The following is a 9,498-nucleotide window of genomic DNA, read 5'->3' as shown; positions in this document are numbered from 1 at the left end:
CATGTTTTTTTCTGAAAACAAGAACTAATGCTTCTGGTGCAAAGGTTAATTTTGAATTCAAAGAATCTCCTTGACTTAATAAAGGGACAAAAAAGTCTGTTACTGATGTAGGACCCACCACAGGACTGAAGCTTTTCTTCAGGGGGATGAGGCAGGTGACTCACAACTGTCCTTACAATAGTTCTTGCTTATCTAAGAAGAATATTTGGACTACTATCAAAATGTGTAGCTCTTACAATACTTCTCATCCATGGCCTTGCAAGTGTTTGAACCTAACTTCACACAGAACTGTCACATACAATGATTTGGCCTTGTCAGCATGCAGGAAAAAAATCTATGTAACTGCCACCAGAGTTCAGTGCTCTACCATACCACACTTGGGTGTTAATTCAAGTAAAGCTACATCTACATTAGCCCTGCACTGCATGAAGCTTAAATCAAAGTGCCTTCCAACCTGTAGTATCCTGTGCTTTTTATGATACAACTGATTAGCTCTTCCCTGAGAATTGTACAACATTTTGGACTTCTGGATTTGAGTCTAGAGTCAAAACCACTTCAATGCTTCTAGTAATTAAAATAATTTCCTTGCCTTAGTTGAAAACAAATCTTAACCAGTGGAACACCTCAATGAAATTAAGCTTGTTGTGTGGTGCATTAGAGCAGCAGCTGAATACCATGGTGACCAGCTGGCTCCCATCAAACTACATGTGATGCATGAGGAGACCTGCTGCACTTTCTAATGCTATACTGGGCTTGGCAAAGCAAGCCTGGCCCTTCCTTCTACTCTAAATTCAGAAGAGAACAAACTACAGTTGGTTCACTAGTAACAGAGTAAGTCAATCATTAGCTTATTCCTAAGCATATGTGCTTCTGGAGAAAGAACCCACCACACATTACTTGATTTTCATCTAGTGCAAAGGCAACCCCTTTAGAAACATGGAAAGGAATAGTGGAGACTAAAGATAAATGAAATACCAAGCCGTTTATATAAAAAATATAAATACTTTATTTTCAACTAAAAAGGTGCAAACATGTAACTTTTGGTCACACTTCTCAACAAATAAACTGTCCAAAAAGAGCCATAGTCAAAGAAAGAAACAAATGCTCAAGTGGAAAGACTGATGAGCTACAGAACAGCCATTTCTCTTAAAACCACTTGTCTTATAAAGTAGTAAGTAAACATATTTTGCCAGACGAATGCTTTATAACATTACAGGCAAATCAACTTCATCTTGACCTCGACTCACCATTTGGCCCTATCTGAACAATTTCCACTAGAGTATCTATTTCATGCTTTGAATGCATTGTCAAACAAGCTTTAAATCTTACCTATCTTGTTCCAAAAAAGAAGGCTATCATTGAACTTTCAAAGCATTAAACAAAAGCACAAAACTTTAAATTAATTTAGATAACTGTACAAATATATATACACACAGTATTTACAATATTCATAAAAAGTAGCTTGTTACAGGTAAATTAACTGCCACAAGCTGTCCAGTCTAATTGACATGATTCTGATTCTTGTTGGCCAAGCCATCTGAATCAGAGTGTCAGAGCTGAAACATTACTGTCCTGACTAACAGAACACCTTCTTAGCACTTTGCTGGGTGTTTCCATTCCAGCTGTTGCTGTCTCTAAGCCAGCACCAGCAAACATGCTAATGGTCTCTTCTCAATTGCACTACTAGATGAAGCACACTGTACCACATTAAGGGAACTTTTGCTTGAATCTGCTTTTCCTGCCTGTTTCCCTTAACCCCATCACACCATCTCACGAACAACATGTTCTGAAGCTGTGTCTTGCTGTGGTCCCACTGTCCGTTTTACGTTCTTCTTCAAACCACCATTTGGGGTCAGTAGAAAAATTGTCTTAAGTCACATGGAGCAGTTTGTTGAAATTGAAAAAAAAAAAACTGATTTAAATACCTTGTGCTATTGAATCATGTTTACAAAATGAGATGCAAATCAGTTCAAGTTGAGAATGTACTTAGCGTCTCCTTCTGGCTTTATGCCATGTCTCCATACATCTTCCTGTAGTACAGAGACTCAAAGATGTCATTGTCTCCAGGGCAGTTGTAGTGGCACGCGCAGGTCTTGATGAACATCATTTTCCTTTTCATGATCTCCCCATCAGGGCACTTGAACTCCACAGGGAGGGTGGCTGTTCTGTGGGGTGTGCAGCAGCGCCCGTCAGTGCAAACACCACAGAACTTAGCTCTGTAGGTCTTCACGCTGGTGCAGCCAGACAGCTCAAACTTGATGGGCTTGGAGATTTTGGGGGTGCGAATGCACTTTTTGCCTTTCTGTTAGGATAGAAGTGAATACAAGATGTTTAGAAGGTAGGTTTTCATAAAGCACACTGGGCTTGCAAGTTAATGGCAAGCAGACATGCTAATCCTTACTGTATTATCATTAAGCAAGATTGTCTTATACAGTGCCATAATACAGCATGAGAGAAAACTAAGGACATTTAATTGTAAATAGTGATCACCACTAGGGTAAAACTCAAATTTAAAACCACTTCAAACTGACTACCTGTCAGCACTGCACTTCTGATCATTGTCCTTTTGCTATTGGGTGGAAGCAACCTAGTGGAGCATACATAAAGATAATCTTATTTACCTTGATGTTCTCCTCCAGGTCTGCTTCACAAGGTCTGACCATGCAGAGTCTACTCTGTTTCTCCAGTCTGCAGAAGGCATTATCATTGGTGACCCTGGTAGAGATACCCATGCCACAGGTCTTGGAGCAAGCACTCCATTCCGTGGTCTGCACCAGGCAGTTGGCACGCATCATTGTTGGGTCTGGACCATAAGTGTCTTCCAGTCTGTAAGCTGCAGGAGACAGAAAACCAAAATGAGACCACTGCCTGACCTCAGCCCTCTAAATGCTCCTTCCTTTTCCTGAGAAATCCGGGCAGCTATACTAAAGCCGTGGGGCGATTCCACTAACTGCAGCCCTCCGGCCTCTGCCTTGTGTCCCCCCAGCCCACTGCCTTCAGCCTCCATGCAGGGTGCCCCCTTCCCCTGGCTGCCATCTGCAGAGAGCCCCCCACTCACCGGCAAGTGCAGGTCCCACGGCAGTCTGCTCTTTGGCCTCATCGCAGACCCACTCCTCGCAGCACTTCCCAGGCAGCTTCACCCGGCGCGGGTAGGGGCAGTCGGGGCTGGGCAGGCGGACGTCCATGCTGCAGAGGGGCACGCAGCCCACCGCTCCGTCCAGGCAGGTGCACTGGTACTTGCAGCTGCTCTGGAAGGACTCTCCGCTCCGGTACACCATGCCGCTGAACACGCACGGAGCGCCGTCCCGAGCTGCGGGGACCAGGAAGCAGAGCGTGAGCCGGGCGGGCGGGAGTCTCGGAGGTTCCCACTTCCCTCGCTCCCCGTTCCCGTCCCGCGGAGGGCGGCAGCCCCGGCCCCCACTCACCGGTGCAGACGCCGATTCTGCGGTTGGCGGGGGAGCCGAAATCGCAGAAGAGCCCCTTGTGGTGGTCGCAGGGGTCGCGCTCGGTGCAGAGCTCGCCCAGCTGCTTGGCGCACACGCGGCAGCAGCCGCAGCCGTCGAGCACCAGGGAGACGCCGGCAGGGCAGGTGGGGCCCGGCCCCGTTCCGCACTGGCACTGCCCGCTGCACTCCTGGCCATGAGCCTCCTGCAAGTGCCGGGGGGGACACAGAGAGAGAGAGGGGACGTCAGAGCCGCCGCCGGGACCGCCTGGACGGGGCAGGCGCGGCGGCGCGGCGGGCGGCAGCACTTACCGGGCTGAGGAGAGCGAGCAGCAGGACTACGGCCCACGGGGCGAAGGTGTTGGGGACCATCCTGCGGCGGTCAGAGGGTGGCGAGGCGGCGGCGTCGGGCTGCCGGGAGGCGACGGGAGCCGAGGTGAACCGAGAGCTTCCCGCAGGGCGGATCTTCTCGGCGGAGCGGACGGGGCTGCGGCGGGCGCTGTGCCGGAGGGTGGCTGGCTGCTGGGTGGCTCCGCTCTGCTCCGCTCCGTCCGAGTGCGGCGGGAGAGTGGCTGTGTGACTGCCGAGTGCCGGGACGGACGCCCCTTTATAGGCGGCGGCGGCGCGGCCTCGCCAATGGGCTGAATGGGGCCGCGGACAAACAGCGACATTCCGCGCATTCCTGCGCGCCGCGCCGCGCCGCCCGCCCCGCCCCGCGCCGCCGCCGCCGCCCCGGAGCGGCCCTGACCCCTGACTCTCGCATTCCTCCGCCTGCGCCCCCCCAGCGCACACTCTCACCCCCCCCAGCACGGTTTTTTATTTTTCGTCCTGATGTGTTTTAAATGTGAGTCCCCGTCGCTGCCGGCGCTCCCCGCCGCCCCCCGCCCCTGGCAGCGCGTTATTTCGAGGCGGGCGGCGGGTCCGGCGAGAAGGGGCGAGGGGGGCGGCGGGGTGGTTGCCAGGGGCGTTCGGGGGAATCCGCTATTTCCCTTCCCCTGTGCTCCCCGCTCGTCCCTCGTCCCTCCCCCGGGCACAGGCGACGCGGGGCGGGTGGATCGGGGGTGGCGCGGGGTACCCGGTGTCCGGCGGCGAACGGTCCCGGCGCTTTGGTACCACCGAAAAAAGGTATAATTACACTACCGGGTATAAATTGACTCTGTGTACCACTGAATCATACTGAATATTTGTAATGTGTTCCTTCCCTAATAGATGCTCTCTATGAATAGAGAGAGTGCCTATTTACTCTGAAATACTTGGCACAGCGAGTGGAGTCTGAAGCATGGAAGAAGTGGCTATTATTTTCCCACTGCCTGTGTGCAGCTGTCATTTCTGAGCAACACGTTCCTCGCACATCCCTGCTTCCAACCTTGCTGATGGCCCGTCCCAGGATTACAACAAGAAGAGAATGGCATGCCACCTCACTGAGCCAAAACCTTAACGCTGTGGTTTGTATTTGACTGAACCCAGGACCTAAGCATTGTGGCTTGTATTAAGTCATTGTAGATAACTGCTATGATTATTGTTGTGTTTCTTTTTTTCTTTTTTTAACTGGGAGGATGGCTCTTCCCCCGCCTCCTGTGTATGATTTGAATATTCAGTGATGTCATGTTGTTTGACCTCCGCTTTAACGCAAGGAATGCCAATGTTTTGGCTTTTGACCCGTGGAAGTACGTTAGTGTTTAGTAAGGGATACCAGCTCCATGCAATGCATTAAGCAATCTAAAATCTGGTAGTTACCTTAAGAGATCTCATCTGTTGTGTGCAGGCTTTCCCCCGCCACCCTTCTCCCTTGCTCCACACTTCTTTCCATCTCTCCATATCTAGGCATACTTCCATGCTATCATGCAGCAATAAAACAGAATTAATGAGGGGAAAAGAAGGTCTTCCATGTAATGCCCCAGTAGGACCATTGTGCTGTAAAACTGCTACTTATATTCTGCCAGCATTGTACTGTGTCTGGTAAAGTCATTTGGATGTCATTTCTTCTGCTTGAAATTCTCCATTAAAAGAAATGAGATTGGCTTTGAAAGAAAAAATGAATCCCAGAAGAACAGTTATGGTAAATAATTTATGTTCCCAAAACCATGAGGTCTCCTAAAATCTGTATTTACTTGAAGAAGGACTCCAGTGGCCTCAGTGCTGGGTAAATAGTATGTGTACCAAACTATGTATGACATGCATACCAAAATGCAAATGTAACCAGGTAAACAGAATGCCTTTTTTAAATGCCTAAATATGGTAGGAGAACATCAGAGAGAGAGAGAGGCTCTAGACATGTTTTATAACTTTCCATGTAAGAGGTTTTTCAGAGATACAATTTTATTAACAAAACCTAAGAATCTCATTGACAGAAAAAGTATGTTTAAAAGTAACAAACTACCAGAAAGCCAGGAAATCCAAAATTAAAGGATAAATCTGTCCTAAGTCCACCCACTGCAGGCCAAGTACAGCAAGCCCCATACACTTGCTGCCCTGAGAAAAACGGCTTGAATAGTTATTTGAATTCAGAACTAATTCTGGTCTTGCACCACTGTGGATCAGGCATTAGCCCACTAAATTACAAGTTGTATCAGCACATGCAGGTAGGTAAGAATCAGTCCACAGGAGTGCCTTTTGGTCATCTTGGTTTCTGTGTTGTTAGATGTGTCCCAGTGGGTACCTCATTGGTGCGTGTGTATGTACGCACAGGGGCAAGGGGAGCTTGGAAGCAAAGGCAGTTCTTGCAGACTCCAATCAGTCTTCAGCTTATTCTTTCTGATGACAATCACAGAACCCTCAAGGTTGGAAGAGACCTTCAAGATCAGTTAGTCCAGCTGGAAATGTGACCTCACCACAATCACCCCTAAACCATATCCCCGGATGCCACATCCAGGTCCCTCTTGAGTATGCCACAGGTTGGACAAGTCCATCTTGGCATTGATGCATAAAATGGTTAAAATGCACTAATTTTGACTTCTATGCAGGTGTTTATACAGCACATGCTTTTAAGATAGTATATTTTTTCTGCTGAAACTAGGAATTCACTACACCAGCCTTGCAGACTTGTTTACACAGCTATATACGGTATGTGTGTGTCTACATCAGCTTCAGTTGGTGAAGTCTTGTAAAATGTACAGGTGTGGATTGCTACATTCCTCTCTGGTGTTTTTCCTTCTTTTTTTTTTTCCTGCTTCCCCCCAAAAAGTCACTTGATCAGGTATCAGACATAGTGAAAACCTGGCAAGACTACAGGAAAGTGGCTAGACTTGGAGTGTTTGTGTACTTAAAGAAAGAATCTTGCACATTTTCAACTTTCAGTCACAGATATTTTTTTATAAGAGCAATTGGAGGTCTGAGCCAGCCCTCAAAGCGGAAATCAAAATCTCCCAGAGAAACATACCCGAGGAATGTGAATCTGATCCAACAACCATACGCAATGCACATACAGTACTGTCAGTCTTATAGGAAGTCTTGCCATATATGGACATCTGGACCCTGAGCTGTTTATCATCACGATAGGCTTGTAGCTGGCTTCAGACATTTCTGGCTTGCCTCAGGGTTAGTGTGCCAATTAGTTCCTTTCCCAAAATGCTCACCAGGATATTTCTTTAAAATTGTAATAAATACATCTAAAAATTCTGAGAGGTCTGGTTAAAGTTACGTTAGTAGGCTTTTGCTTAAAATGCAGATTCCAAGAAAGACTTACTCTGCTAGCTCAGAAATAGACACAGAATAAAAATAAAGAGATTTATTCCATCATGAATGTGGTTGCCTGGTATTTCTCTTTCTTAGAATTCATCTGGTAGCTTATTCTACGTATCTGTAGGCATAGAAAGGGCTCTGAAGTAGACCACTTGCTGAACTTTTTCTCATCCTTTTCTGGGGCGATGCATGATCTCATGAATCAACAAAGGCAAAGAAAGGACCACATTTCCCAGGATCTGTCAAGCAACTTATCCATGTTGTGCACTTTGTTAGAGTGGTACAAAGCCTTTCACCTTGGAGCCATGACAATTCACATCAGCTAATCTTACTAATGAGAGCCATTAGCTCTTCTCCAAAGTGAACCAGAATAAGAAGGCAGGGAGGGGGAGTGGATGGCTAGGGCCTATGGAAATGTTTGCTGCTGAAATGGTGGACCTACTCCAAATTCCTCAATATACTATTGTAGATTCTCTGCTAGCATCAGTTGGGTAGTTCACTAAATGCACTGTTGGCCATCAAAATACCATGACTTGAAGTCCGTTGGGCTAAAGCAAAATCATCAGATGTGATTCTCACTAGCAGACCTGAGTTTTGTTGTTTTCTGTAATGCCATTCTTTATGTGTTAGCATGCAAATATTTTGTTACTTCCAGAGTCCCTGAGAATGCTGCTTTAAGCACTTGGCTTTATTCTTAAAAAGTAATTGAAGTTTTTGTGAATGTGTATAGTCTTAAACCAAGCAAAGTAATTACTGGAAGTAGAATAATCTAAATGAGTATTCAAAGTACATGTAAATCTATTTGTGCAAAAGTGAGATTATGAGTACTGTGAAGCCAAGTGTCCTTTACCTACTGAGCCTCACCTTCAGTTTATCTTATTTTATTCTGAAAAATTTGCTACAGATCTGGTCGTAGAAGCACTGTAGGGGCAGTATTCACTACTTCTGTGAGGAGGCTGGCTGTGTCCTGGGTTTTTCTGGGGAAGCGTAGAGCCCTTCCATGGTTTGCAAAGGTGAGTAAAGAGGGAGAGACTTTCAGCTGTTTATTTCTCAGATTTGACTGAGGTTTGCAACCTCTTGCTGTAGTAAGTCAGCTAGTGTAGGGCTGTAGTGAGTCACTAACCACTCCTTTGACAATTGTCCCATAAATAGGTAACAATTCATACAAAGTTAATGTTGCTGGTTGGAGAGGAAATGTGGCCAGGGATTGACTCAGAACATACACCAGAAATCCTTTTGAGATTCTCAGAGGAACCACGTGGAAAACAGCTGGATGAACACTTCCTCCCACTCTGTCGTGGATTATGTGGGCAGGAATGAATCAGATCTGCTTAGCCTACAATGCATGTGATACCGTTTTCAGTTTTTCAACCTGCTTCTTTCAGGAGCTATCAGTGTAAGTTTTGAGAGTTTGTGGGTTTTTTTCCCCCAAACTGAGACATCAGTGTTTAATTAGCATTTGACCCAATTAGGGACTTCCCTCAACAAATGCAGTTTGCTTTGCCGTAAGCTGTAGGGTCTCTTAATTTATGTTGTAGCTGCTGTGGTGTAGAGGCCTAGGGAGAATCCTGTGGGATATATTTGCCATGTTGTCTGATAGGATAGGGTCAATGCTTTTACATGTGTGGGTGACAGAGTGGTTTCTCTGGGGAGAAAAGAAAAGAGAGAAATGTCTCCCCCAATTTTGATGCAATCCCAGTTCACTGACCTTGGTGTAGTGGGCTTTTCTGTTTACACAGTCCTTCCAGAGGAAGTGGAGGAGTTGGCTTATTGTGTAGGTCTGCAATGTCTCTGGAGGACTTCATAAGCACACTGCACCAGCTGACCTGCAAAGGAACATAATGTCCTCAACGCACTGGCACCGGATTTTAGAGATTCTATGATTTTTTCCTGATTTTTTTTTTTTTTTCAGGAAAAAATTATAGAATTTTATCTGTGTTCCCCATGGCTCATCTGCCAGCTTGGCTGTCTGTTTTTTCAGCAGGTGATGTGTGGTATGTGACCTGTGTAAATACATCTGTACAAGTGACGCAGACAGGGGAACTAGGATGTAACCTACAACAGCCAAGGTGGCTTCCTTATTGACCCACGGATGTGTGTGAAATTTAGCAACTACTAAGGGCCAGGTCTGAAAAACATCTTAGACTGCTGATCCCTCTGGTGTTGGTGGGAAATTCTCTGTCAGACCATTTTTCACATGGAGAAGGGAAAAGCAGATACTCCAAGAAATGTGCGTTTTTACGGAAGTGGGGCCGTGTTTAAAATATTTTGATTTCCTGCAGGAACTAATTGAGGAAGCCTAGTTGTTTTAAACATCAATGGTCGCAGGTCTAGAGTTTACAACCATGTTGCTACAGATGTCCTATTGATGCGTG

At 46.4% G+C, this 9,498-nt stretch overlaps 1 protein-coding gene and 1 long non-coding RNA gene across 10 annotated transcripts in view; one reads left to right on the top strand and one right to left on the bottom strand.

The window, feature by feature from the left end:
- Positions 1–982: 982 nt before the first annotated feature.
- Positions 983–3,856, bottom strand: CCN2 (cellular communication network factor 2). Its single transcript, XM_014874278.2, has 5 exons — positions 3,755–3,856; positions 3,426–3,648; positions 3,059–3,310; positions 2,622–2,833; positions 983–2,302 (listed from the first exon to the last, which is right to left on the bottom strand). The coding sequence occupies exons 1-5, from the start codon at positions 3,812–3,814 to the stop codon at positions 2,006–2,008; spliced, it is 1,044 nt and encodes a 347-aa protein (XP_014729764.1). The 5' UTR covers positions 3,815–3,856; the 3' UTR covers positions 983–2,005.
- Positions 3,745–9,498, top strand: part of LOC148224377 (uncharacterized) — a 77,873-nt gene continuing 72,119 nt past the window's right edge. For 6 of the 9 annotated variants that reach the window (XR_015802489.1, XR_015802490.1, XR_015802488.1 and 3 more), the window contains exons 1-3: positions 3,745–3,878; positions 4,652–4,887; positions 8,028–8,136. This is a non-coding gene — a long non-coding RNA (uncharacterized LOC148224377). Of the gene's footprint in view, positions 3,879–4,179; positions 4,287–4,517; positions 4,568–4,651; positions 4,888–8,027; positions 8,137–9,498 lie in introns of those variants that run through there. The other 3 variants (XR_015802496.1, XR_015802493.1, XR_015802495.1) reach the window with 3 other exon arrangements.

The sequence above is a fragment of the Sturnus vulgaris genome, chromosome 3 (genome assembly GCF_052056855.1).
Source record: "Sturnus vulgaris isolate bStuVul1 chromosome 3, bStuVul1.hap1, whole genome shotgun sequence".
In the NCBI taxonomy this organism is placed as follows: domain Eukaryota; kingdom Metazoa; phylum Chordata; class Aves; order Passeriformes; family Sturnidae; genus Sturnus; species Sturnus vulgaris.
The sequence above is the reverse complement of the archived record's forward strand: the minus strand, read 5'-3'. Positions and strand labels throughout refer to the sequence as shown.

Bases quoted from the DNA above. Each gene is read 5' to 3' on its own strand.
- CCN2 (XM_014874278.2), bottom strand. From the start codon at position 3,814: ATGGTCCCCAACACCTTCGCCCCGTGGGCCGTAGTCCTGCTGCTCGCT. The intron at 3,649-3,754 runs GTAAGTGCTGCC...CGGCACTTGCAG, and splicing joins TGCTCGCTCTCCTCAGCCCG to GAGGCTCATGGCCAGGAGTG. The intron at 3,311-3,425 runs GTGAGTGGGGGC...TGGTCCCCGCAG, and splicing joins CAGAATCGGCGTCTGCACCG to CTCGGGACGGCGCTCCGTGC.